Source organism: Phyllosticta capitalensis (assembly GCF_038381095.1).
Source record: "Phyllosticta capitalensis strain CBS 128856 chromosome Unknown BKA78scaffold_4, whole genome shotgun sequence".
NCBI lineage: Eukaryota > Fungi > Ascomycota > Dothideomycetes > Botryosphaeriales > Phyllostictaceae > Phyllosticta > Phyllosticta capitalensis.
Window position 1 is genome coordinate 1729558 of NW_027117442.1, and position 25316 is coordinate 1754873.

At 56.4% G+C, this 25316-nt stretch overlaps 10 protein-coding genes across 10 annotated transcripts; 6 read left to right on the plus strand and 4 right to left on the minus strand.

Moving 5' to 3' along the window:
- Window positions 1-446: 446 nt before the first annotated feature.
- Window positions 447-4467, plus strand: BKA78DRAFT_119376 (uncharacterized protein). Its single transcript, XM_066882398.1, has 3 exons — window positions 447-1170; window positions 1224-3845; window positions 3898-4467. The coding sequence occupies exons 1-3, from the start codon at window positions 618-620 to the stop codon at window positions 4026-4028; spliced, it is 3306 nt and encodes a 1101-aa protein (XP_066745562.1). The 5' UTR covers window positions 447-617; the 3' UTR covers window positions 4029-4467.
- Window positions 4468-4611: 144 nt separating this feature from the next.
- Window positions 4612-7141, plus strand: BKA78DRAFT_311884 (Aldehyde/histidinol dehydrogenase). Its single transcript, XM_066888255.1, has 5 exons — window positions 4612-5012; window positions 5122-5300; window positions 5404-5643; window positions 5699-5705; window positions 5753-7141. The coding sequence occupies exons 1-5, from the start codon at window positions 4773-4775 to the stop codon at window positions 6932-6934; spliced, it is 1848 nt and encodes a 615-aa protein (XP_066745563.1). The 5' UTR covers window positions 4612-4772; the 3' UTR covers window positions 6935-7141.
- BKA78DRAFT_119478 (short-chain dehydrogenase) lies at window positions 7096-8418 on the minus strand. The gene is made up of 4 exons (XM_066882400.1): window positions 8258-8418; window positions 7660-8199; window positions 7406-7589; window positions 7096-7320 (listed from the first exon to the last, which is right to left on the minus strand). The coding sequence occupies exons 2-4, from the start codon at window positions 8142-8144 to the stop codon at window positions 7258-7260; spliced, it is 732 nt and encodes a 243-aa protein (XP_066745564.1). The 5' UTR covers window positions 8145-8199; window positions 8258-8418; the 3' UTR covers window positions 7096-7257.
- Window positions 8419-9620: 1202 nt separating this feature from the next.
- BKA78DRAFT_331054 (uncharacterized protein) lies at window positions 9621-11230 on the plus strand (the record flags this gene model as incomplete). Its single annotated transcript, XM_066889846.1, has 3 exons — window positions 9621-10053; window positions 10150-10406; window positions 10457-11230. 3 exons carry the CDS (start codon window positions 9621-9623, stop codon window positions 11228-11230), a joined length of 1464 nt encoding a protein of 487 aa, XP_066745565.1.
- Window positions 11231-11306: 76 nt separating this feature from the next.
- On the minus strand, window positions 11307-12018 carry BKA78DRAFT_119457 (uncharacterized protein). The gene has a single exon (XM_066882399.1). The coding sequence runs from the start codon at window positions 11894-11896 to the stop codon at window positions 11384-11386; it is 513 nt and encodes a 170-aa protein (XP_066745566.1). The 5' UTR covers window positions 11897-12018; the 3' UTR covers window positions 11307-11383.
- BKA78DRAFT_119484 (uncharacterized protein) lies at window positions 11667-15545 on the plus strand. Its single transcript, XM_066882401.1, has 2 exons — window positions 11667-11803; window positions 11907-15545. Exon 2 carries the CDS (start codon window positions 12141-12143, stop codon window positions 15510-15512), a length of 3372 nt encoding a protein of 1123 aa, XP_066745567.1. The 5' UTR covers window positions 11667-11803; window positions 11907-12140; the 3' UTR covers window positions 15513-15545.
- Window positions 15546-16569: 1024 nt separating this feature from the next.
- On the minus strand, window positions 16570-17314 carry BKA78DRAFT_352051 (uncharacterized protein; the record flags this gene model as incomplete). Its single annotated transcript, XM_066891283.1, has 2 exons — window positions 16570-16830; window positions 16895-17314. 2 exons carry the CDS (start codon window positions 17312-17314, stop codon window positions 16570-16572), a joined length of 681 nt encoding a protein of 226 aa, XP_066745568.1.
- Window positions 17315-18112: 798 nt separating this feature from the next.
- On the minus strand, window positions 18113-18728 carry BKA78DRAFT_352052 (putative Ctr copper transporter; the record flags this gene model as incomplete). The annotated part of the gene is made up of 2 exons (XM_066891284.1): window positions 18113-18224; window positions 18274-18728. The coding sequence occupies 2 exons, from the start codon at window positions 18726-18728 to the stop codon at window positions 18113-18115; spliced, it is 567 nt and encodes a 188-aa protein (XP_066745569.1).
- Window positions 18729-19181: 453 nt separating this feature from the next.
- On the plus strand, window positions 19182-21945 carry BKA78DRAFT_119541 (FAD-binding domain-containing protein). The gene is made up of 2 exons (XM_066882402.1): window positions 19182-19617; window positions 19672-21945. Exons 1-2 carry the CDS (start codon window positions 19427-19429, stop codon window positions 21749-21751), a joined length of 2271 nt encoding a protein of 756 aa, XP_066745570.1. The 5' UTR covers window positions 19182-19426; the 3' UTR covers window positions 21752-21945.
- A 1629-nt stretch (window positions 21946-23574) lies between these two features.
- On the plus strand, window positions 23575-24853 carry BKA78DRAFT_250069 (uncharacterized protein; the record flags this gene model as incomplete). The annotated part of the gene is made up of 3 exons (XM_066884532.1): window positions 23575-23817; window positions 23870-24023; window positions 24075-24853. The coding sequence occupies 3 exons, from the start codon at window positions 23575-23577 to the stop codon at window positions 24851-24853; spliced, it is 1176 nt and encodes a 391-aa protein (XP_066745571.1).
- Between the last annotated feature and the right edge of the window lie 463 nt (window positions 24854-25316).

The window sequence follows — 25316 nt, forward strand, 5'->3', positions numbered from 1 at the left end:
GGGACCCGTTCGTGCTTTGGCGCCCGTACAACGCCGTCCGTCAGTCTCCTGGCGGCCTCTGTTGCTCCTGATTGGGTCAGCCCTCTCGCTCCTACCACTGACTACTGCACCGTTGGCCGCCCGCCGACTGACCACACTTTGCGCGCAAAACTGAAGACCAAACCAAACCCAACCCAACTCTCCTTCTCTCTTTACCGTCTTCCTTCTTCAACACCACGCCTTGTCCTTCGGCCTCTCGCTTGCACCGGCGGAGCCGCCCGCCGTCTTGCGACATCGACTTTACCCAGCTCACCCCCGCCCCAAGTTTGCACCCTGACTAGCCGCCGCGAGCTTTCCAAGCCTCCGACCGCCCAACCCTGGCAATCTCCCCTTCGCGATCAAGACGCAACTGCGACAATCGACAGGTCGCTTCACCAAGCTCGCTTTGCGCTCCGCCATGAGCTTCCTGTAGCCGCACGCTATCACAACAACAGTCCTTCGCTCCTTACAACGCCTGTCATTTACCTTGTTGGCCTTCGCAGTCCCATTGGGCGCTCCAAGCCCACACGTTCCCTACTTCCAAAACACGCCCTGTAGCTTGGTCGCGGTGCTACACCAGGCACCCCTCTCGTTGACGAATGGCATACGACGCCCACTCCAACTACCAAGCGCCGCCCAGGCACTATTATGCCCAAGGCCCGCCCCAGAACAATGCCTACTACGGCAACGCTTACCACGACGACTACGCCCAGGATCAGGGTGGATACGCCTACGATGACGGTTACGCTTACCAGGACGGTTATGGATACGCCGACGACCAGTACAATGGATACAATGGAGGCTATGGGCACCAGCAAGGCCCACCTCCGCGTCAAAATGGGCCATCTGGAGGAGGTTATGGCATGATGAACGGCGGACCGCCTCCTCAAAACTACAACGGACCAATGCCTCGAGGCCCTCCGCCGCAAGGAGGACGAATGCCCCCTCGTGGTCCTGGTCCTGGCCCAGGTCCTGCTCCAGGCCCGCGAGGTTATGGACCGCCCCCAGGTGCTGGCGGGAGACCTCCCATGAGAGGTGATGGACGTGGACGTCCTCCACCACAAAACTATGGGCCAGGTGGCGATCCCATGGGGCGTGGAAGACCACCTCCCAATGCGCCGATTCCCAATGGTGCTCCACGGCCGAAGCCAGGTAAGTTTTTACGCACGAGATGCCGCGACTCGAAACGCTGATCAGCTGTGAAGCGAGGCCAAGGTCGCCACAGGCGATGCCTCTCGACAGCCCTTTTCCTGTATTCCCCACCAAAACTCCGCCCCGAACCAAGAACAGACCGATCCAGGAGGGCATGGCGAACATGAGCATGAACGGGAGACCCGGAGATGGGCAAGGGCAGCGAAAAATGAGCAAGTCGAGCGAAGGAAGCCGTCCGCCGCTCACTGATCAACATCGAACTCCCCCATACCAACAGACTCCACGCGGCAGGGCTGGAGGGCCCGGGAGCGGTGCCTCTCAGCAAAATGGATTCGACCGACCCTCCCCACCAATCAGAGCGCACACAGCAGGTCCGGTAGACAATCACATTGGTGGATTCAGAATGCCTGCATTTGGATCTCCGGAAACACCGCCTCACCTCCAACGTTCAGCAACTATGCCGCAGAATTACGGACAAGCGTTGGACTACGACCACGAGGATGCATGGAATGAGCCTATTCCGCCAATTCCAGCCGTGCCCCCGATGAATGCGCAAGCTGGTGCATCAATTCCCCGCCCAAGGACCGCAGGAGATCGAAGACAGCAGCCTCAGATTGCTCATGTTGGTGCCATGGCATACAAGACTCCCTACCAGCCGCCGAAATACCAACACGGACAGCAGCCTTCGGAAGGCGGATATGGAGCATTCAGTCGGGCAGACCGAGAAGCTGCAATCGAGGCTGAGATGCCGGATTTTGACAGTTTGCCCCAGGAGCCTTCCCATCGACGCGGGCAGTCTTTCGAAAGGCATCTCGGAGACTCTGGGACCAATACCCCTGTTCAGCAACAGCAGCCTCCTCCGGAATTTCCAATGTCGAATCCAAACATGGGACAGCAAATACATCGGAGCAAGTCTCAGCCTGATTTCAACCGTGGACGGAATCCCAATGGATACACGGCGGAGCCGTCCGATGATGTACCAGCGATTCCCCAGCTTCCTCGGAGCAACACAGTCCAAGAGTATGGCCAAGCCGAGTCTTTCCAAAGCCCTCCGCCTGTCCGGCCAAGCACTGCGAACGGGAGAGTGCCGTTCCCGCCAGGTGCTCAGCCGGGTCCTCACGGCTCAGGATTCAGAGGACCGCCTCCCGCTGGGCCGCTTCCGCGCCCGCCACCTAATGCTCGCCCTCAAAACCGATTCTATGGCCAGCCTCCTCCTGGGCCGATGGGACGACCTTCCCTGGAGCAACCGCAATACAACTCTGACCCTGGCCCACATGGCATGCGTCCAGGCCCGCCTCAAGGAGCTCTCCCGGACCATCGTGCCCGTGGCCCTCAAAGAGGGCCGAACAATGTCATGAGTCCAGGTGGTGCAAGCAATCCAATGAGCCCAGGCGGGGGCAACAACATCATGAGTCCAGTCGACAAGCAGCCGCAGCAGAGTGAAGACGCTCTTCCCCATCATCCCACCCCTGCGGCACACGCCGATTCCCTCCCTCATCACCCAGCACCCGTTAGACCAGGCCACATGGGTCAGAAGCCCGCACCCGTTCGGAATTACAGCGGTGGTAATGTGCCGCAAGCGGTGCCCACAATTGCTCAGCCTCAGCCTCCCAAGAAGTCCGGCCGACGCTACTCCGATCCCCTTACATTGGAAACTCTTGCTAGACTCCGTCAGGATGTGCAAAATCATCCACGGGACAACGCTCTTCATCTCAAGTATGCGAAGAAACTGGTTGACGCTGCGTCCGTTCTGGCGAACGAGGGTGGTCGCGCTGATCCGAAAACGACGGCAAAAAATCGCGAACGCTATATCATGGAAGCGTACAAATCCGTCAAAAAGCTTGTCCAGAAGGAGTATCCAGAGGCCATCTTCTACTTTGCGGACTGCTACGGACAAGGAATGCTTGGTCTCAATGTTGATGAGAAGGAAGCTTTCAGTCTGTACATGCAAGCCGCGAAGCTTGGACATGCACCCTCCGCATATCGCACCGCTGTTTGTTGCGAGATAGGTGCTGAAGAAGGTGGTGGTACCCGCAAAGATCCCATGAAAGCCATGCAGTGGTACAAGCGTGCGGCAGCTCTCGGCGACGTCGCTGCCATGTACAAACTCGGCATGGTACTGTTGAACGGCCTGATGGGACAGCAGAAAAATGTTTCGGAAGCCATCATGTGGTTGAAGCGTGCTGCTGAACGGGCGGACGAAGAGAATCCACACGCGCTCCACCAGTTGGCGTTGCTCTACTGCAACAAGGCAGCTGCCAATGCCCAGCATGTCCCAGACCACTTGATTGGACTTGATGATGCGCAAGCATATTCACTCTTCAAGCGTGCCGCAGACATGGGCTACAAATTCAGTCAGTTCCGCCTCGGTGAGGCATACGAGTACGGCATGTTGGGTTGCCCGATTGATCAGCGCAACAGCATCGCTTGGTATACTCGTGCTGCGGCGCAAGGCGAACACCAGGCAGAGTTGGCGCTGTCTGGATGGTACCTGACTGGAAGTCAAGGCATCTTGGAGCAGAGTGACACAGAGGCGTACTTATGGGCACGCAAGGCAGCGTGTGCAGACCCTCCTCTGCCGAAGGCCATGTTTGCCATGGGCTACTTTACTGAGGTCGGCATCGGTTGTCCAAGAAGTCTGGATGAAGCCAAGCGATGGTACGGCAGAGCAGCCTGTGAGTGACCTAATCCCCTGGGATTACCGAAATATACTAACTTGCGACACAGCCCACAAGTTCCCCAAAGCCCAAGAGCGCCTCGAGGAACTCAAACGCGGTGGTGTGCGTGCGCAGAGAAGCCGCGAACGTCTATCTCGCAGCAACCACAAGCAGCATGAGGAAAACTGCGTGGTGATGTAGTTGGTGAGACTTGGGTCTTGACTTGTGAGCTCATTGTAAATAACTGCATGACGGCGTCATCCCTAATAGTATATTGACCAAATATACGTAGCCCCCATGTTGCCTTTTTCATCTTTGTCCTTCATCACGGCTTGGATAGTCCGGTTGGCTCAATCAAGCGAATTGGCGCGGATCTTGGAGTTTATCTGTGAAAAGTTGGTTTGAGCGACTCTCGAATTGGTTACCCATTGAGCGTCATGTTTCTGTACGAGCGTATCCTGGCGTCAAGTTGGAATGTCATGTTACGGCGACCATGTCCTGGACGACTGAGAGGAAAGCGATCGATCTTGTTTATTGGCTGAGGCCATGTAATAATCTCTTCTATCAAATTTACCTTGAATGATTTGCGAGGATGGAATTCACAGCCACATCAAATTAGAACGGAAAAAGAAGTCGAAACTCTATCACGACCAGTGAAAGCAGGGCGCTTGTCTCGCTAATGTAACAACCTTGCCAATCCTCCCATCTCACCCGACTCTCACGCGCTCCCGCTGTCGCTTCCTTCCGTCCCGCATCTTGCTCGCCTCACTCACCCCTGCCGAGTCGGGACAGGACAGGACCCTGACGGCGGCCGCACGCACCTCCGCTCCGACCTCGCGCTTCCGCCCGAATGTCTTCTACGCACCACGTCAACACCACAGGTTCGCCGTGATAGAACCGCCGAGGACTACGTCGCCCATTCTGCGACGACCTGTACCTGTCGTCATGGGTGCCATTGACAGCATGGTCGCCAATCTGGGCTTCGAAGATGTTGCCGCGCTTCGCCAAGCGCTGTTCCATAGCCCAGCAGGCCACGCGCTGATTGCGGGAACGCTGGTGACAGCCCTGTTTCTTGCTGCGTGGTATCTGGACGACCCAGAGGAAGCGGTGCGATACAAAGTGCGGCCGCCCGAGCAGTGCGCGCCGGGGTGGAAGGGCGAGGTGGTGCGGGAGCCGGGACTCAGGGTATGCTTATACCCATTGCGCTTAATTCGCAAGACTTGGCTGGTGTAGCTTGTTTGCACTCGGATTTTCGGACGTTCGGACATTTTGGCTGACGCGTGTTGCGGTGCAGATTCCGGGCTCGAACAAGATTCAATCCTACTGTCCGGCGACAGGCGAGCTGCTCGATGCGATCGAACCGGCGACCGAGCGCGACGTTGACGATGCCGTTGAGCGGGCCAAGGCTGCGCAGGAGAAGTGGCGGCAGACCAGCTTTGCAGAGCGGAGGAGGGTGCTCAAGACTTTGTTGAAGTGCGTATACCATTGGGAGAGGAAGATGCGGCACAACGGTGGCCTACAATGGCCGTGGGATGAGATGTAGGACATTGCTGATTGGATGTGCTATTCATGACAGATTCATTTTGGAGAATCAGCGGACAATTTCGACTGCGGCGTGCCTGGACAGCGGAAAGACGCGTTTGGATTCGAGCTTTGGCGAGATCCTAGTCACAGCGGAGAAGCTCAAATGGACAATCGACCATGGAGAGAAGGCATTGAAGCCTGAGAGCAGGCCGACCAACTTTTTGATGATGTACAAGAAGAATGAGGTTCGGTGGGAGCCTCTTGGTGTGGTGGCTGCTGCCGTCAGCTGGAAGTAAGTTTGGACTGTCTCCCTTGAGTAAGGAAGACTGCTGACATTTTACCCATAGCTATCCTGTGAGTCTCAGCAACCTTTTCCAAGGTAAATTCTAACTTGAATCTAGTTCCACAACCTCCTGGGACCAATCATCTCTGCACTCTTCTCCGGTAACGCTGTCATTGTCAAAGTCTCTGAGCAGACTGCTTGGTCTTCCAAATACTTTACATCGATTGTTCACGGCGCTCTCTATGCCTGCGGCCACGGCTACTATGCTGACCTCGTCCAATCTCTCGCTTGTTGGCCTGAGGTAGCACCTCATCTGACGTCGCACTCGGGCATCTCACACCTCACCTTTATCGGCTCGCGGCCCGTTGCCTTTAAGGTGTGTGAGTCGGCCGCGAAAGCGCTGATACCCGTTTGCGTAGAGCTGGGCGGAAAAGACGCAGCAATCGTTCTTGACGATGTGCGTAACCTCGAAAAAGTTGGACATATCCTGCTGCGCGGCGTCTTCCAAGCTGCAGGGCAGAACTGCATCGGAATCGAGCGCGTCATCGCGATGCCCCGAGCCTACGACCGTCTCGTCAAGTTCCTGACTCCCATTGTCAATTCGCTGCGCAGCGGCTCGGCTCTCTCACTCGAAGCTGCCGGTGCTACCGACGAAGCCGTCGACGTTGGCGCGTCCATCTCCTCCGCAAACTTCGACCATCTCGAGTCTCTAGTCCGCGATGCCGTCGCCCAAGGCGCAGAACTTCTCGCGGGCGGTACGCGCTATGCTCACCCAGAGCACCCTGCCGGACACTACTTCGCGCCGACGCTTCTCGCCAACGTGACGCCCTCCATGGCCATCGCCCAGACCGAATGCTTCGCGCCCGTCTTCCTGCTCATGCGCGCCTCATCCGTCGAGGACGCGGTCATCAAAGCCAACAGCACGGAATACGGGCTCGGCGCCTCCGTCTTTGGGTCCTCCAAGCGCGATCTCAACTACGTCGTCGACCGCATCCAGAGCGGCATGGTGTCGGTCAACGACTTTGCCGTCTACTACGCCGTGCAGCTGCCATTCGGCGGCGTCAAGGGCAGTGGCTACGGCCGCTTTGCTGGCGAGGAGGGCCTGCGTGGGTTGTGCAATACCAAGGCTGTGTGCAGGGACCGCTTCCCAGGCATCATGGAGACGGCGATTCCGCCCGAGTTGAGGGTGCCGGTTCCCAATGCGGAGAGGGCGTGGACAGTGGCTAGTGGTGTAGTCGAGTTGGGCTATGGCGGGCTTGAACAGAAGGTCGCGGGGTTGAGGAAGATTGTAGGGATCTGAGGTGGGTTGGACGGCCAGGGGATGGGGAATGAGATGAAATGTCACGGCTGGTCATACACGGCCCTGATGACATAAAAAGACGTCAAGTACGCATAGCGAGTTCTGGTTTGCATATTCCGTGGATAGGAAGAAGCGGTTAACAGCCTGGCCATGGTAATCACCACCATAATCAAAAAGATAGACACTGTAGACATAGTCAAGTCCTTTTACTTTTACATCATTCTGGCATTCAAGTCATTGTTGGTGCATCAATCTATCGTTAAACCAGCAAAACTGAAACCGTCATCGCCTTTTCTTTTTCCCTTTCACGGCCACCCGACCTTTTACCTTCCGGAGGCAAGGTTCTGGGGAGCCACGGAGGGCGGGCCCTCGGGGGTGACGTAGGCCTATCAATCGACATCAGCAGCTGCTCGCCTCCATTCATGGAAAAAACAGGGGGGGGTTTGACAAGAAAGACCGGGAAGTGCTCACCTTGGTCATGCCGCCGTCAACGACAAAGTCGGTGCCGTTGACGAAGCTGGACTCGTCCGACGCCAGGAAGACGACGGCGTGGGCCTGCTCGATGGCCTCGCCGAAGCGGCCAGTCGGGAAGTGCACGGTGCGGCGCAGGCGCTTGGCCTCGTCGTCGCCGAGCCAGTCTTGCAGGAGAGGGGTGCTGTGAAAAAAAGGGGGTGCGAGGTTAGCCAGGGGCTTTCGATACTGAGAATTGACGGACGGGAGCATACTTGAGAGGAGCAGGGCACAGAGCGTTGAAGCGGAAACCCTCGCGGGCGTGAACAATGGCAAGCTCGCGGGTCATGGCAAGGACAGCGCCCTTGGAGGCCGTGTAAGCCAGCTGGGGGGTGGCAGCGCCGACGAGCGCAACGACGGAGGCGGTGTTGATGATGGAACCCCTGTTCTTGCGGTGCTTGCGCAGCGACAGGACGGCGTGCTTGCTGCCGAACCAGACGCCCTTGACGTTGATGTTCTGGGTCAGGTCCCAGATCTTCTCGGGCGTGTCGATGGCGTCGGCGTCGTCGGCGTGCATGATGCCCGCGTTGTTGAAGATGATGTCCATGCCGCCCCATGCGTCGGCCGCGTCGACCAGCGCCTTGACGCTGTCTTCCTTCGACACGTCCGTCACCTTGGTCTCGATGACGGCCGACGCCGGCACCAGTTCACGTGCCTTGGCCAGCGCCTTTTCCAGCGCCGGTCCGCTGATGTCGGCCATGATGACCTTGGCGCCTTCGCGCGCAAAGAGAATGGTCGTCTCGAGACCGATGCCACTGGAGGTTGTTAGTCAGGGGTACTTGAGAAAACAATGTTTTGGCTCATTTGTTCGACCTGTTCTCTGTTGAGCAACAAAGACACAGTGAATAGTCTTCAAGTGCACGGAGATGTGTCGTCGTGATGTTCTTGCTCTTTTTCTGCTTCTTCCATGTCTTTTCCTGGCGTCACGCCATGTGATGACATGAGCAGAAACCGGCATCTTTCATCGACAGAGGCCATCCGCTTTTCCAAGCTCTTTATCAACTAGGAAGCACACGGAAAGAATGAAAATGAAGTAGACAGGGGAACCAGTAAGAAATAGGAGACCCAGGGGTTACTTACCCAGCAGCACCGGTGACGATGGCGTTCTTGCCGGCAAGACGGCCACGGGGAGCTTCGGCAGACATGATGAAGGTTCTGTTGAAGGGGAGGAGAAGGAAGAGGTGAAGGAGCTAGGAGACAAGAAGGATTAGTGTTAGGAGGATGAGAAGAAGGGCAAGAGATGGCAGAAAATGAAGAGTCAAGTTGAAATCTGGCGATCTACTTGATATGTGTCTGCTCGGGCCGGGGTTTTGCATCCGTTTTGGTCTAAGCGTCATGGCGGGCCGGCGTTGGCGTGACACATTAAAACATGGTGAGGGAAACTGCAAGGTCGCAACAGAAAGTGGAAAAGAAACCGTACATACTGGAGCAACTGGTCAATCAGAGGTCAAGGCGGTGGTTGGAGGTGGACGGACGGATGGTCGTTGACTGGGTGTGGAGAGGCAGAAAGGACAAAGTGACGTGGGTAGAGTGTAGGCTTCCTGGCTTCCGGATCCCGAGTCGGTGAGCTCTCCGGTTGCGGCTCTTGAGCGTTTCACGCGCCGAACTGATAAGCTCGTTGATGGTCTTATGAATTTATGTATGGTGGTCAGCGATTACACCAACTTCTGACGTACTTTGCGGCACGCCTTTGAGGGGCACGAAAACGAGACGGCATGCTGCTCGTGTGCCGTGAGATTGTGAGAGACGTGGACGAATGCTTCGAGGTTGATATTTCCAAAAATGCAGCACTAATGCTGCTCGAGCTGGCGTTGTATATGTCCAGTTACACAAACGAAGACGTGCAGCAAGCGATATCTCTAAGCAATTAACGGCAAAGCGCCCGCATCTTCCTGGGCGCGTCTTGCAGAGAGATCTCCCGGGCTCCCGCTTATCGGGACGTCGCCCAGTTGAGCGTCAATCAAGGAGCCTGCCTGACGCGTGCCCTGTGCCCCTACCAGGACAAGCCCACCCCACATTCCTTCGCCATGTGCTCTCCGTCTTCAGCGGCGCCATCAGCTCGACATTCCCAACGTCCTCCCTCTTCTCCGCGCCCGCCGTCATCTCCTCCCTCCTACAAAATATTCTTTGGCCCTAGATTTCGCGCCTATCATCACTCCCTTTCAACTCCGCCCTCATGTCGACGCCAAACCCCTCCGAGATAACGGCGGCGCAACTGCCAGAACTCCTCAAGGACGATGCCGCCGTCAAGGTTGGCGGCATAGACATCGATGGCGTCTTGCGCGGAAAGCTCATGGTCAAGTCCAAATTTCTGTCTATTGCTGAAAAGGGCTTTGGCTTTTGCTCCGTCATTTTTGGCTGGGATATGCACGACCAGACGTACTTCAAGGAGCTCAAGGTCAGCAACGCTGAGAACGGCTACCGCGACATCATCGCCATCCCCGACCTCAGTTCGTTCAGGAGAATACCTTGGGAAAAGGACGTCCCCTTCTTCCTCGTCTCCTTCATCGACCCGGACACCAACGAATCTTTGAGCGCGTGCCCCAGATCTCTCCTGTCGAGGACTGTGGACAAGCTGAAGGCACAAGGCATGGGCGCCATGGCAGGAGGTATGAGACACATTTGGCGCGCAAGCAAGCATCCAGCGTGCAGCAGAGCCGTGCACTTGACCCCTTGACAGAGCTGACATGGTCCTTTCTTTATAGCCGAGTTTGAGTTCTACCAATTCAGAGCCCCTACATCACACGACGGCCCCGAGCCCAACTCGTCCTCGACTGCGCATTTCCTCAGGGACAACCCCGTGCATCAACTCCCATCCCTGACCGAAGGCATGTTTGGATACAGCTTGACACGGCCGGTACATAACCAGGAGTGGTACTACAGCGTGTTCGACAACTGCTCCAAATTCAGGTGCGGAATTGAGGGTTGGCACACCGAGAGCGGGCCCGGTGTTTTTGAGGCTGTAAGTAGAAGCTATCCTAGCAGAGAGGTCAGGATTGACAATAAATGCAGGCGCTCGAGTTTGGCGAAATCACCGAAATGGCAGACAAGGCGGCGCTTTTCAAGCTAACGGTCAAGTCGATTGGATCCAAATTTGGAATTACGCCTTGCTTCATGGCGAAGCCGCGCGCCGGACTGCCGGGCAACAGCGGCCACATGCACGTTTCGCTCGTAGACAACTCGGGCAAGAACCTGCTTTGGCGTGGCGAGGAGGACCCCAACGCGCCCTGGCCAGACGTGCGCTATCTTTCCGACATTGGTAGGCACTTCCTGGCAGGTCTGATTGACGGTCTGCCGGACGTCATGCCCATTTTTGCACCCACCATCAACAGCTACAAGCGTCTGGTAGAAAACTACTGGGCTCCCGTGACCGTGTCTTGGGGTCTGGAGCACCGCGCAGCATCTATCCGCGTCATCACCCCGCCAACAGCCTCGCCTAAAGCGACGCGGTTCGAGGTGCGGGTTCCTGGAGCCGACACAAACTCGCATCTCGTGCTTGCGACGATCTTGGCGCTGGGTTGGCGGGGCGTGGAGAAGAAGCTGGAGATCAAGCTCCCGCCGCTGGGCAAGGGGCAGGATGTGGGTGGTGCGGCGGACAAGGGAGAGAGGCTCGCAAAGAGCTTGAAGGATGCGACAGCGACCATGATGCGCCCGGGCAGCGTAGCGAGGGAAGCTTTGGGCGACGAGTTTGTGGAGCACTTTGGCGGTACGAGAGAGCACGAGATCAAGCTGTGGGACGAGGCAGTGACGGATTGGGAAGTCAAGAGATATATCGAGACTGTATGAGGAGGAGGCCATGGGGAATATTGTAGGCATGGGGTTGGGAAGTTTTGTGATATCCCTATTCTCATTGTACAGATATCCTTGTCAATAGCAGGATACTCCTTGGTGGTTTGGTCGCATCTTGGGTGCTTGATTGGCCAGCTAGGTCAGCGCCAATCAGCAAGCATGACGAGCTTCAGGCTGACAGGGTCTTTTCGCCACGATCCCTGGCTTTCGGCTCTGGAACTTGAACATCAACAGAGGACGTCGCTCAGGGGCGGTCAAAAGCAATGACGGGTTTGGGCGGGCAGCTGCTGACGTGGGGGCGGGCGACAGTCTTGATTCTGCTTCAGATCCCCTTTCTCGTGTTCCAGCGGGCGTCGGCATGTTAGACTCTGGTCTCTCGGCGGGAACGAGGGACCGGAATCTAAGCTCATCCAAGCTCACTGGAGCTAATCTAGTGCGTAGATCACAGCTGCGAGCATCAAGGGACAGTCCGGACAGACCAGGCTGAGAAGGACTGGCCGCGAACGAAAGAACAAGACGGTCGGAGCCAAAACTCCATAAAGTCATCTCGACCGTGCCAAGACGAACAAGGCATGTACCCACCCTCGCCAAGCCCGCTGAAACGCTCCGCATCACCGTCACTGGCGAGAAGCAGGAGGCAAAAGACAGACTGCAGTTACTCATTACTTAACAGGAGGGCGCCTAGGAATACGCGTACTTTTCTGTCTTCAGCTCCCAGTCCCTCTCCGCTGACTCTCGGCACAAGTCAAAACATCCCAGGACTTTCGCCTTGGCTTCTCTGTACACTAGTAAACAACCAAAACAACCACCCCCTTCCTGTCCTCCACCCACCCCCTTCGACGCCCCGGCCAATTTTGTGTAACCTCGAAGCAAGGGCAACACCGCCCTATGCCCTGCCATACCCGGCATGCCGGACAATTTTGAAATGCGCGGCAGATACACCGCCGTCGACAAGCAAAATCCCCACGACCTCTACTCGGACAATCCAAAGCGCCACGTCCGCAACACCTCCTTCCACTCCGACACGCCTTATCCCCCCTCCGACCACTCATCCGACGCCGAATCCCTCGACGAACTCGACCCGCTCCACGATGGCCGCAGCAGCAGCAAACGCCGAAAAGCCCGGACAGAATCGCAGATTGGGGCGGGCGCCGGCGAAGAGACGGCATTCATCAGCAAGCTGCGCGGCGGCGCCGATGGGGAGTCCGGCGGCATCAATCCCCTACGAAATCGAATACTGCGGCGACCGTGGATGAACCGCATCTTCAACAAGAACCGCATGTTTTGCTGGCTGGTGGTGCTCTTCGTCGTGACATTGCTGCTGCTGCTGAGCGTCGGTGGCATCTGGGCGTGGACCAGCTCGCCCGTCGAGGGACAAAGTCCTCCCTGGTATCCGGCACCGCATGGCGGGACGGACCCGGCATGGGCGGACGCGTATTCCAAGGCGGCGGAGATGGTTCGTCAGATGACGTTGGTCGAGAAGGTCAATATTACGACGGGAGTAGGCTGGGCCATGGGGTTGTGTGTGGGCAATACTGGCCCTGTGATGCGCTTGGGATTCCCGAGCCTGTGTTTGCAGGACGGTCCCCTGGGCATGCGGTTCGTGGACAATGCGACGGCATGGCCAGCTGGCATCACAACCGGCGCAACCTGGAGTAAAGAGTTGATGTACAAGCGCGGGAGAGCGCACGGCGAAGAGGCGCACTTGAAGGGTGTCAACGTCCTGCTCGCCCCCGCCATGGGCCCCTTTGGCCGATTACCCGCTGGTGGCAGAAATTGGGAAGGATTTGGTTCTGATCCTGTTCTACAGGGGACAGGCGCCTTGTGGACCATCAAGGGAATCCAAGACGCTGGCGTCATTGCGACAGCAAAACACTACGTGGGGAACGAGCAAGAGCACTTTAGGCAAAGCTTCGAGTGGGGCACTCCGAACGCCATTTCCTCCAACATTGACGATAGGACACTGCACGAGATTTATGCCTGGCCTTTTGCCGATAGTGTGAGGGCTGGCGTGGGATCCGTAATGTGCTCTTATAATCAGGTGAACAATTCCTATGCCTGCCAGAACAGCAAACTTTTGAACGGGATACTCAAGGACGAGCTGGGATTCCAAGGCTTCATTCAATCGGACTGGCTCGCGCAAAGGAGCGGCGTTGCGAGCGCGCTCGCGGGACTGGACATGAGCATGCCAGGAGATGGACTCCACTGGCAGGACGGGAAGCCGTTGTGGGGACCGGAACTGACCAAAGCAGTCCTCAACAGCTCAGTTCCCTTGGAGCGCTTGAACGACATGGTCACTCGAATTGTAGCCGCCTGGTACCAGCTTGGGCAGGACGATCAGCAAAAATGGCCCCTGGCAGCCCCTGAAGGAGATGGAACCCCCAACTTCTCATCTTGGTCCGACGACGCAGAGGGACGTTTACACCAGGGCAGTGACGACAAGACCACGGCCATTGTGAACAAATTTGTCAAAGCCATGGGAGATCCAGCCGCCGAAAACTCGCACGCGAGACTTGCTCGCAGAATTGCTGCCGAAGGAACGGTCATGGTCAAGAACGAAAACAACACGCTTCCCATCACAAGAGATGGAGTCAGTCAAGCAAGTGGGTTCACGCACAACAAGGACGATTTCAAGGTCCGCATTGGCATCTACGGCGAAGACGCGCGCGCAAATCCCAAAGGCCCCAACTCTTGTCAAGACCGTGGTTGCAACGAGGGCACTCTAGGATCCGGCTGGGGAAGCGGAGCAGTCGACTTTCCTTGGCTCGTCACTCCTTACGAGGCTCTCCGCCGCGAATTCAACAACGACAGCGTCATTGTTCACGATTTCATGGCCAACGAGATTTCGACTACCAAACTGCGCATTCTTGAGCAACAAGACATGTGTTTGGTCTTCATCAACAGCGACGCCGGCGAAGGATTTTTGTCTTGGGAAAATGTCAAGGGGGACCGCAACGACCTGTATGCGCAAAAGGGGGGTGACGAGCTCGTCAAGTCAGTCTCGGCGCACTGCGGGCCTGATGGCACTTCTCCCGTCATTGTCGTCGTCCACGCCGTTGGACCAGTGATTCTGGAAAACTGGATCAACCTGCCCAACGTCAAGTCAGTGCTCCTGGCGCATCTTCCCGGACAAGAATCCGGCAACGCCATTGCCGACATACTCTTTGGCGACGAGAACCCCTCTGGACGACTTCCCTACACCATTGCGAAAGCAGAAGGAGACTACGGACCGAGCAGCCGCGTCATGTACTACCCCAACGGCGTGGTCCCGCAACAAAACTTTACCGAAGGACTCTACGTCGACTATCGCCACTTTGACTCTGCTCAAATCACGCCGCGCTACGAGTTCGGCTACGGCCTCTCATACAGCGAATTCTCCCTCAACGATCTCGTTATCACGGTCGACGTGTCCAAGAAATCCATGCTCCCAGCTCCCCGCCCCAACAACACATCTCCCATGCCGCCGCACTACAAAGAAGACATCCCACCTGCTTCGGAGGCGGTCTGGCCCGTAGACTTCCGCCGGCCGCTCAAGAAGTACATCTACCCGTACATCTCGTCGGAAACGGCGCCCGGCGTCAAGCCCGGCAAGTACCCGTATCCCAAAGCGTACCTGAAGAAGCCGCACGACGAGAGCCCAGCGGGCGGCGGGCCCGGCGGCAACCCAGACTTGTACTCGATTGTGGCGAACGTCAGCTTTGTCGTGCGCAACGAGAGCCCCGATCGCGCCGGCTGGGCTGTTCCCCAGGTCTACGTGTCGTACCCGACGGGCTGGGTGGATCCAGATCACTCGTCGTCTTCGTCCAATTCCAAGCCCACGGCGACGGGCAAGGGCCATCTGGGCGACTCGCACCCCGGCGGCGCTGGCGCTGCTGGCTCCGTCGTCTCCGCCTCCGTCTCGACCCTGCCCCCATCCGCAACCACGCCGCCCCCCTCGACTCCCACGGGCTCCTCATCCACCTCAACTGCGTCGTCCTCCTCCAAACCCAAATTCCCTCCCCACCCGATCCCCAAGCCCAACACGCCGCCCGACTTCCCCGTGCGCGCGCTGCGCGGCTTCGACAAGGTCTTCCTGCAGCCGCGGGGCAAGGACGGCGACTCGGCCACCGTCGTCGTCGGCCTGACGCGCCGCGACCTCAGCTTCTGGGACACCCGCCGGGGCAACTGGGTCATGCCGACGCTGCAGGGACGCGGCGGCCAGGACGAGGGCCACCAGGGCGAGTTTGGCGTCTGGGTTGGCTGGAGCAGTCGCGATTTGAGGGTTAGCGGCGTGGTTTGATGACGCGCGTTGTTGGATCGCGCGGTGTTGCTTAATCGAACAGAACAGTTGGATGGACTGCTTGGTCAGTCGGTTGGCCGGATGGCCGTGGCGGTATGTATGTATGTATGGACCGGAATGCGAACAGACGGACGAACGGAACTTTTCAAGGGCGAGAGAGAGGGTGTTTGGGCGTTGTTTTCGTTTTCGTCTTCGTTTTCTCTCTTCCTTTTTTTTTTTTGCCAACCTTCTACCTCCCAATCGCTCTTTAGGACAAACGAATGGACGCGCACACGGTTGCTGGGCTGCGCTGCGTTGGCTAATGATTCATCTCCCTTCGTTGGTAAGGGACAGAGCAGATGGATGGACTGACTGGGTATGTAGATGGATTGCCGTCGTCTGCAAAAAGTTGGATAGAGTATGTAAAGGAGAGGAACAGGTGAATGAATGTAATTACTGATTGACATGCGAACCCAGCAGCATTGACTGCCGCATTGGACCGAGTCGATGCGAGCAGTTTTCTCCATGAGGCACTGTGACGTGGACCAGTCCACTTCCAGGCAACATCCACTTCAACGGCGCTTCTCAGTTACAACATGGAGAGCAGTTAAGACGCAAAAAGCCAAGTTGATCAAGTCATAAAATTTGTCATCTCATTCCTGGATTTGCTACCTTTCATACCTACCGTTTCCTCCCCTCGTTTACCGTCTGTCTAGGGTATCCATATCCTCAGCCTCCACTCATACTCCATATTCCTTTGCTTCATCCTCGCATCCCACGCTCCACGCCTCACTTTGTTTTCTGGTGCACTGCTGCAGTCATCGCCTCGCCGTGGATTTACTCGTTCCGTGTTGCCTCTGCACCCGCCACGCCATTCCATTGCCCAGCCACATGGCCACCATCCCCGCACGACCCCCGGGTGATGGGAAAAACGAAACAAGAGCAGCACGCGACGCGCTCGGATACGAAAACGAAAACCTCCGCGGGCGACCGCTCCGCAACGCCTCCGCAACGCACCCGGCCAACGCTTTCTTCTCGTAGCAACCATAACGTCACCGTAACGCCGATGACAATCAGCTTACAACGTCGCGGCAACTGCTGCGCCCAGGCCGACCAGCAGACCCCAAGCACTGAGTGCCTCGACGGCAACGGCAGCCGACTTGCCCGACGCGGTGGCATTGGCAGCCGAGCCCGTGGTGGTGGGCGTAGCGCCAGAGGTGGACTGGTTGGCATTGGCATTGGTATTTGTGAACTCGGCCGTGACGCCCGTGCTGTTGGAGCAGTGGGCGTTGTAGTCGGACTCGGAGAGGGGCATGGCCATGAGCATGACGTCGGCGCACTGTATGAGGGAAGAAGACGCGTCAGTGACGTGAACTTGGGGACGGAATGCGAATACTACACACCTGGTACAGACCGCCCTCGGGGTCTCCGTTCGTGACGACCTGGATCGTCGCGTTCATCCCATCGGTAATGTTCATGTTGCCCAGCATCGCCGGCACGACCATGCCGCCCAAGCAAAACTGATTTGGGCCCCTCTCGCGCACGAGCGGACGCAAGACGTAGTTGAAGGCGGGACCGACGTCGTTGCCCAGGCCAATGAGGACCTGGACGTTGGCTTCGGTGTGGTGCATGTCGAGCTGGATGGGGAAGGGCGCGTTGAGCGGGATCATGGTGCGGTTGCTGCTGGGCGTGTCGAAGCCGCCGCACGGGTACTCGCCCGCCTTGTCGTCGTTGAAGCCGCGCGCCGGCGGCCAGTCCATGAGGAAGTGCGCCGAGGCCAGCGCGGGGGCGAGCAGGACGAGTGGTGCGGAAGTGAGGCGCATGATGGTGGTGATGGTGGCTGGTAGAAGGCCAATTGGCTGAGGTTGCTTGATTGGGTTGTTTTCGAATTGGTTTATGGAGGGCAAGAAGCGGTTGCGGCGATTGGAGAAGGAAATCGGCGTCGGTCTTTGAATATAACAGAAAGCTGAAGCGGGGAGACGGAATGGAAGGGGTTAAGGTTTGCGTCTAAAGGTGGAAGAGGGTTCAGCTGACGGTTGGGTCGCGAGCGCGTTTTCGTTTTCGTCTGGTTGGACTGAGGGGGAGGTTGATGGAGGTCAATGGGCTGACTGTCCTTAGGGAAGGTGGTGGTGGGCAATTGAGGGTGTTTTAAGCTGGGCGGGTTGCTTGGGTTGTCATGAAGAAGTGGCACACGAGCTAGACAGGGCTTCTCCAGATGTTTGGACGGGCCGGGGCGACGGATCATTGTTGACAGCAGCGGCGTCTTCTTGGTAAGTAGAGCTGAAGCCAGGGACGCTGGATAAGGTAATTCTGAAGACATGGAGAAGGATGCGCGCAATTGAGCACATTAGAAAGCCACCGCGCTCGCGTCGGGCAGGGATGACCCGCCGTCTGCAGTCAGCCCAGATGCCGTTCCATCCTTCTGGGCTCGATGCGAGCTGGTTTTTTTATTTTCAATTTTTGTTTTCTGCCATTGGTGCACACCTCCCTCTACCGCGTTGGAGACACTTCGCGATGAAAGATGACCGAAACTCCTCGCCTTAGCACTTGTACAACGAAGCAAAATTAATGATCCGAATGTAACCCAAGCCCAACTCCAGATGCCGTCAGCCGTCCCGCCGTCAGTGCTCCGCTATGCCCTGCACATAGCGCCCCACAAGAACCTCGCCGAGGAATGTGCCCCCGAGGATGGACATGAAGTATCCCACGTTGAGCGTCATGATGGCGAGCATCCTGAGGCAGAGTTAGCAAAACATAAACAAAAGGGATTGCTCCAACATACAGCAACCAGCCAACTCCAGCTATTACCGTGGCAAGCAAGGCGCGGGGAAGATCGACGCTGAATCTCCACGGTTGTGGACCCTTGATTTGCTGCTGTGTGACCATGACCTTTTGCTCGACGCCGTTGACCGTGAGCGTTCCGGGGTTGCTGCTCGGCTCTTGCTTGATGCGCTCCGACTCTGGTGTCTGGCCTGCCACAACCACATAACGCCGCTGAAGGGCTTGGGCTAGCCAGCGTTCCTCGAGGATGCTCTTTGCCGCAAAGAGAGCTCGCCAGGCCACGGCGAGCGCTATCAGAAAGATGCATGTCGCCGCGTACTGTCCGACGGTATGTGGCGTCCACTGGTCCGAGTAGAGTGGCGTATTGGAGCTGGCGAAAAAGGTCATGCGCATTGCCGACACGTCCATCATATCGCTGCTGTTGCTCGACATGTCCATGCCCGCCATGCCAGCCATTTCATCGTGTCGTCGGACTGGAAACATCTTTTGCCAAAATGGTCGCGGAAGGGGACCGAGGAGCGATTGATCCGAGGAAAAGGTGGGTGAAAAGGGTAAGAACGACGCAGTGACCAGACTGCTTTTCCGAGGCTAGATATCTGATCTAGAAGCAGTCGCGTAGATATAAGTGTTGGGGTGGACGGCGTTGAGGACGGATGCAGAGTGAAGCGAGGGGGAAACGTGCGCAGATACTCGCAGATTGGTGAGATTGTCGGAGATGGTGCTGCACAGGTAAGAGAGGCTGAGTCCGAGGTTGAATACCATGTGCCTTCTTGTCAATGTCTGAAAGTGTGGCTCCTGAAGCAGCCACCCAAGGCGGGCGTGAGTTTGAGGCAGTTCTTAGTAACCAGGGGACACCTGGCTCGTCATTGGCTCGTCGCAACCACCACCTCTCCCGCATCCGCAGTTCCACATCCACTTGCATCGCCCATCTTCAGCTCTCCGCTGCCGGCCTACATAGCGTTGCATTCGCGCTCCCGTCCAGCCCTGTGCCACTCAATCCACCTACCAGTTCGCTGCGCTTCGACTACGCGACTTCTTTCCATCCAAAGCATTGCGCCGCCGCACCGCGACGAAACTTTGCGGCATGATTTTGTCGCAATAGGCGGTTTTCGAAATTCCAAAACGCCAGTCGCGCTTGGCCTTGATCACTCACCATGAAGGCCAGAAGGCATGACATGTCCGGCATGGACATGGGCGGCATGGGCGGCATGAGCATGGGCTCATCCAGCCCAAGCGGACTACCCTCGCTGCAGTATTTTCAAAAAATGTACTGGGCCGTCGTGGGCGCGTTTATCGCAGCAGCGACGCTGGTAAACATCATAAACTATTTCCTATATCGGCAACGGTGGGTACCATATGCAAATCTCCCGCTGGATCCACAAGCACTGACATCATGTAGATTGTGGGCCGCGCAGCACGGTGACTCGACTCCTGCAAAACCAAAGTCTCTGCCTTTCCGAATCAACGCAACAGCAACGGCAATCCTCCGCGAAGCAAGCAACGCTACATTGACACCATGGATGGTCCGCGGATTCCGCCTGCGCCTGCCGACTGTCGGCAAGACGTTCCTCGTCTTGGCAAATGCAGCGACGCTTCTGGTGCTCTGCTTCTACGGTTTCAACCTAAGCGACCAGTGGTCCTTTGAAGACATTGGCTATCGCACTGGCTGCATGTCTGTGGCGCAGCTGCCATTGATCTTTTTGCTGGCCGGGAAAAACAACTTCATCGGTTGGTTGACAGGCTCGAGCTATGAGCGTCTAAATTGGCTCCATCGATGGGTATCGCGAACACTGCTGCTCACCGTTACGATACACATGGGGTACTGGTTCAGCGACTGGGCTCCGTACAATTACATTGGGGACAAGATTCGCACCGACTCCATCACACAGCACGGTCTGATTTCCTGGTGCCTGCTCCTATGGATCACAATCAGCTCCGCCGCACCGATCCGCGGCTGGCGCTACGAAATTTTTGTGATACAGCACTTGATTTCGTTCGCCATCTTCTTGGCTTTTGTCTACAAACACGTTAGCTCCTGGCCCATGTACGTCCGAATCTACGTCTGGATCCCGGTCGCCCTTGTTTGCTTCGACCGCTTCGTGCGAACCATCTGGATGCTCTACGCCAACATTTCCGTTTTCCATCCCCAGCAGCGACGAAATGGCGACATGTCTGGTCTGTGGGCATGCAAGGCCGACTTCACACCTCTCCCTCACAACACGACCCGTGTGACCATGAAAAATCCTCCAATTTCCTGGACTCCAGGTCAGCACGTGTTCCTCTCCTGCCACTCGGTGGTCCCCCTCCAAAGTCATCCATTCACCATTGCATCAATTCCAGGCGACAAGCAAATGGAATTCTACATCAAGTCTGAAAATGGAGCGACCAAGCGCTTCTTGGCGCATGCCGAAAAGGTACATATGCTACCGACTAATGCAGCATCCGCCGCCAAGTCCACCAAAACCGTCGCCATCGATGGTCCATATGGCCGGATCAGACCCCTGCGCCAGTTTGATTCCGTCATTTTATTGGCAGGCAGCACCGGTGCGACGTTCGTCATGCCGTTGCTGCGGGATCTAGTCGCCCGCTGGCAGACCCAAGCCGAGTCCGCTCCGCAGAAACGTTCCGGAACCCTCTCACCACCCGCCGGCGCCGCGGCGACTCGCCGTATCCGCCTGGTTTGGGTGGTAAAATCCCGAGGGCAGCTTAGTTGGTTTGCATCGCAACTATCGCTCGTCCAGGAGCATGTTGCGCAACTGCGCTCTTCAGATGTGGACGTCGATGTCGAAACAAGTGTCTACGTCACTTGCGACCCCAACTTCACAGAAGATCAAAAGTCACAATCAACAACTACCAGAGCTAGTAGAATCATAGAGGAGCAACCTCAATCGCCCAACACAGTCACAGGCCCCTTCGTAGACGAGAAGAAGCCTGGCTCAGTCGACAGGTACAGTGTGCGCGAAGTCGACGACAACAGTAGTGCGTCTACGCTCGGCGAGGGCGACGAGAAGAATCCTCAGGCATGTCAAGACGACACTTGCTGCTGCACTGCAACAGTTGAAGACGAAGACGCCATCTCAGCCGCCAATCGAAACTGCACTTGCGGCGCCGCCAACGTCAACACCGGACCTCCCGCCAACACTGGCACCGACATCGCCGCAAATGCCCCTTCTCCTCCTACGTCACCGCCTCCATTTACGCCTCTAATGACCTCCCCCTCGCCGTCTTCTCCTGCCAATGCCAACGAAGTCCCGCTTCATCCCTCAATAAGTGTTCTAGCGGGCCGACCGCACCCGCGCACCGTCATTCGCAAAACGCTTGAGCAGGCGCTCGGCGAGACGGCTGTTGTAGCGTGTGGGCCTACCGGGTTAGTTGATGACTGCAGGGACAGCGTTGTCCGGCTGAGTGATGAGCGCGCGGTGCACAAGGGAACGGGGGCGCAGGGGATCTGGTTCCATGGGGAGAGGTTTCGGTGGTAGAGAGCTGGATTGAGCGGCCTTGTCGTGAGGGAGAAAGCATTTTCAGATTTCTTACGGGCGTTGATGTGGCGTCACGAGCTTTTTTCCTTTTGACCTTTCGAGGCTGGTTTTGGGTTGATACCATGAGTTGAAGAACCGACTGAATGTTGAAGGACTGCATGTTGGATTCTGGATGCGAGTTGAAGAAAGCAACATTGACTTCTTTCCTATGCCCACCTTCTTTTGGCATCGTGACAAGAAAATGAACACCGACAGATTCTGATTGGGAATGTAAACAAAAAAATCGAAATGAGTCACCGTACTACTAGCATCAGTGACCAATCAAATTCGACAACATTGTGCTCTTCATGGTGAATGTGAACACCGCGTTAACATCCTCACCTCCCCTCAACGGTCCCGCCTCGTCTCCAACCATTGTGATCCAGCAATCCTTGAACCCAAATAGACTTGCAAGAAGCGCACAGAAAGAAAACGGAGTATAAGAGCAAACCGCGTCCGGGGAAGTGGAGCGCGCAAAAACCGATACCACGTGCATCCCCTGACTCGGTCTCGACGTGATGGTTCGGCTCCCACCTGCAGATCCCGATCACGGACGCATGTAGCTGTGCAAACACACATGCGCATCTATAACATGTACATGCGACCTACCGCTATCAAGGGCTCAATTGACTGACTGGTTGGCCAATCTGTCGTCGAACATGAGTACCAAAGCTCTGGCGCGAAATCCGCTGCTGCTCCAACTGATCTCGTCGTTGCGGTATTAATTCCTCATGTCGCGCCCTATGGGACGCCACGGTTGCATGTGCGCCTGCCACCAACCTCATGTCGTGGACTCGTGGTGGTAAGAAAATGGTCAGCCGCCAGCCCGATGTCGGAGGCTAGTCATGTAGGCGTGTCGTCTTGTGTGGCGGACGGAGTGAAGGTGCTGTGGTGGTTTCTCTTGTGTGGGGTAGGGAGCCTTGAGGCAGGTGCGGACTTTGGGAGTTGCCATGGCCTCTACGTTGTCATGTCGTTTTTCTCCAAGGTCATCATTCCTTCAGCGCTGAAGACCAGAAGATGAGGCAGGAGCAAGATAGAGGTCAAGCCTTGTCAACAACGGCAAACGCGCCAGTCGACGCAAACTGCAGGCAGCATGCATGCGCGGCGCACGCCCCCACGGCTCGACGCGCAGATCCGCCGACGATGACTGGTGCCGAGTGGGTCAATGGAGTGGAGACGGGACTGATGACTGGACAATGAATTGAGAGGGCTTGCTTCCTGCGGCGCGGACGGAAACGACGCACATCAATTCGGGGTCTGGTGGTGTGCTTACATATAACGATCAAAGGGTTGACTGCTGCTGATTTTTCTCTGCTCTCTTTGCTCTTCTTCTTCTGCTTGTTTCTGCTCTGCGTTTCCTGTCTTGCGAGCAGTTTGGCGGTTTGGATTGGATTGGACTTCAGTCTGTCTGAATGGAACATACCAGCTCTTGATCGTCTTTATTCTTGCTCTTCATACTGTTCCGTCAGTGGTGATTCTGCTCGTCCGCCATGACCACACTTCCAGCTGCTGATGCCGCCGCCGAGGCACCTGCGTTGCCGAAAAAGTTCCCGTGCATGTGTAGGGCCATTTGTTCATGGGGAGGAGAGGTAATGTTTATTCGGCAAAACTTGTCGATGCGGTGCTGACCCTAGCCGTAGTCTGAGCGCGATCTCAGCTTCATTGAAGGCGACCTGATTGAATGCATCAACGCCGCAGACGGCAAATGGTGGACGGGTCGACTGAACCGCAACAAGGACGCAGTCGGCCTGTTTCCATCGAGCTTTGTCAAGGTCCTGGACGACATGCCGGTTGAAGAGAGCGGTGCAGCAGCAAGACTAGAGGGAAACGTCAATGGAAAGGCGAGGGATGCAGGCTCTCAGGAGACAAAAGAGGAAGATGAGCCAACAGCTCGCAAGCGTTGGTGGATCCGGAATCGAGGCTGGGTACTAGTCTTGCTGTCGGAGAGCTTTGGCGCGTGCATGGCGGCGATGGCACGGCTATTGGAGAATGAGGAGGACGAGAGCAGCAGCATGCACCCAATGCAGGTAGGTTTTCGTCGTGTTTGGCATACAGAAGTTTTGTTGACGCAGCCGGTAGATTATTTTTGTGCGCATGGGCTTGACTGCCGTGTTTTCCATGACGTACATGTGGGCAACCAAGGTCCCGCATTATCCGTGGGGAGAAAAGGACCTTCGGCTGCTGTTGACTCTTCGTGGATTCACAGGCTTCTTTGGACTGTCAATGTTTTACTGTGAGTTTGGCCCCTTTGATTTCATGAATGTTAAAGACTCATGTCATGCAGGGGCTTTGCAATACCTTCCACTCGCCGAGACGACAGTCATCACCTTCCTGACTCCTATGTTGGTACCTTGGGCATGTGCACTATTCTTCGGCCAACCGTTGTCCAAAAAGGTCATCTTCGCCGGCCTGTTCTCTTTTGCGGGAGTCATCATCATTGCGCAACCACCCTGGCTTTTCCCCAACCACCACGAAGAGGTTCCGGATGCCTCAGCCGCGATGCGGACAATAGCAGTGACTGGGTTGCTTCTTGGAGCCGTGACTGCCACGGCTTCATACACCATAATCCGCGGAATCGGCTACAGGGCACATGCTTTGATTTCCGTAAATTATTACTCGTTGACTTCAACCCTTGGTTCCGGCCTCTTCTTGCTTTTTGCTCCTGGCATTGGTTTCCAACTCCCAGCGAACGGCCGACAATGGACTCTTTTGGCGATTCTTGGTTGTTCAGGGTTCTTGCTGCAATTTCTCCTGACGGCTGGTCTTCAACACGACAAGAGCGCAGTGGCGACTAGCATGATGTACAGCCAAGTCCTCTTTGCCTTGGTGCTTGACAAAGCCATCTGGGGCAACGTTCCAGGTTTCGCCAGTTTGTGCGGAGGTGTGTTGGTCCTCGCAAGCACAATTTACGTGGCTTTCCAAGGGTCGTCGGACACTCCTTCCAAGACGAAGCAAAATGACGAGGAGGAACCGCTCTTGGCGAAGCAGGGCGAAGAAAGCGAAACCCGGCGCAAGCCAATCCTCCCCGGCATTGAAGCTCCCGCAAACTTGGCAGACGAATGACGTTATTGCGGATTGAGGAGGATGGCTTGTTCAAGGTGAGAAGCGTATTGCGGAAAGTTACATTGACTTGCAGCAAAAGAGGGTTGTCCAAAGCCAAAGAAGGAGAATATAGAACGTGTATGTCTTAGCTTCGTTTGAGGAATGTCCTTGGTCAATTCGGATAGGCGAAAGTTGGCAGACGAGGGCTTGGGTCATAGATCGAACACTTTGGCCGAATCTACGTCGAAGAGAGCAGTGTTCCCCACAGACTTTGTGTATCGTTATCAAAGCTTACGATTTTTTTAGACCTCGAATTGACTTTGGAGCAAGAGGGCTGGCCTGAGGTTCCGGTTGGACGCGGTCAGGGACACGTGAACATTTACGATGTCGTCCGCCATGGTCAAGCAAGGTTGGCATCACAACCTTTGCTGTCTCCATCGCGTGTCCCAGATGGTTTGGATAGGAGTTGAAGTCGAAGGATGAG

What these genes read in the sequence shown, in the direction of transcription:
- BKA78DRAFT_119484 (XM_066882401.1), top strand. Translation starts at nt 12,141, where the DNA reads ATGCCGGACAATTTTGAAATGCGCGGCAGATACACCGCCGTCGACAAG.
- BKA78DRAFT_119457 (XM_066882399.1), bottom strand. Translation starts at nt 11,896, where the DNA reads ATGAGTAACTGCAGTCTGTCTTTTGCCTCCTGCTTCTCGCCAGTGACG.
- BKA78DRAFT_119376 (XM_066882398.1), top strand. Translation starts at nt 618, where the DNA reads ATGGCATACGACGCCCACTCCAACTACCAAGCGCCGCCCAGGCACTAT. An exon ending in TGCTCCACGGCCGAAGCCAG is followed by an intron (nt 1,171 to 1,223) that starts GTAAGTTTTTAC and finishes TCAGCTGTGAAG; the next exon opens with CGAGGCCAAGGTCGCCACAG. An exon ending in ATGGTACGGCAGAGCAGCCT is followed by an intron (nt 3,846 to 3,897) that starts GTGAGTGACCTA and finishes CTTGCGACACAG; the next exon opens with CCCACAAGTTCCCCAAAGCC.
- BKA78DRAFT_119478 (XM_066882400.1), bottom strand. Translation starts at nt 8,144, where the DNA reads ATGGCCGACATCAGCGGACCGGCGCTGGAAAAGGCGCTGGCCAAGGCA. An exon ending in CTGTGCCCTGCTCCTCTCAA is followed by an intron (nt 7,590 to 7,659) that starts GTATGCTCCCGT and finishes TTTTTTTCACAG; the next exon opens with CACCCCTCTCCTGCAAGACT. An exon ending in TTGACGGCGGCATGACCAAG is followed by an intron (nt 7,321 to 7,405) that starts GTGAGCACTTCC and finishes GTCGATTGATAG; the next exon opens with GCCTACGTCACCCCCGAGGG.
- BKA78DRAFT_119541 (XM_066882402.1), top strand. Translation starts at nt 19,427, where the DNA reads ATGAAGGCCAGAAGGCATGACATGTCCGGCATGGACATGGGCGGCATG. An exon ending in TATTTCCTATATCGGCAACG is followed by an intron (nt 19,618 to 19,671) that starts GTGGGTACCATA and finishes GACATCATGTAG; the next exon opens with ATTGTGGGCCGCGCAGCACG.
- BKA78DRAFT_311884 (XM_066888255.1), top strand. Translation starts at nt 4,773, where the DNA reads ATGGGTGCCATTGACAGCATGGTCGCCAATCTGGGCTTCGAAGATGTT. An exon ending in TGCGGGAGCCGGGACTCAGG is followed by an intron (nt 5,013 to 5,121) that starts GTATGCTTATAC and finishes GTTGCGGTGCAG; the next exon opens with ATTCCGGGCTCGAACAAGAT. An exon ending in GTGCTCAAGACTTTGTTGAA is followed by an intron (nt 5,301 to 5,403) that starts GTGCGTATACCA and finishes TATTCATGACAG; the next exon opens with ATTCATTTTGGAGAATCAGC.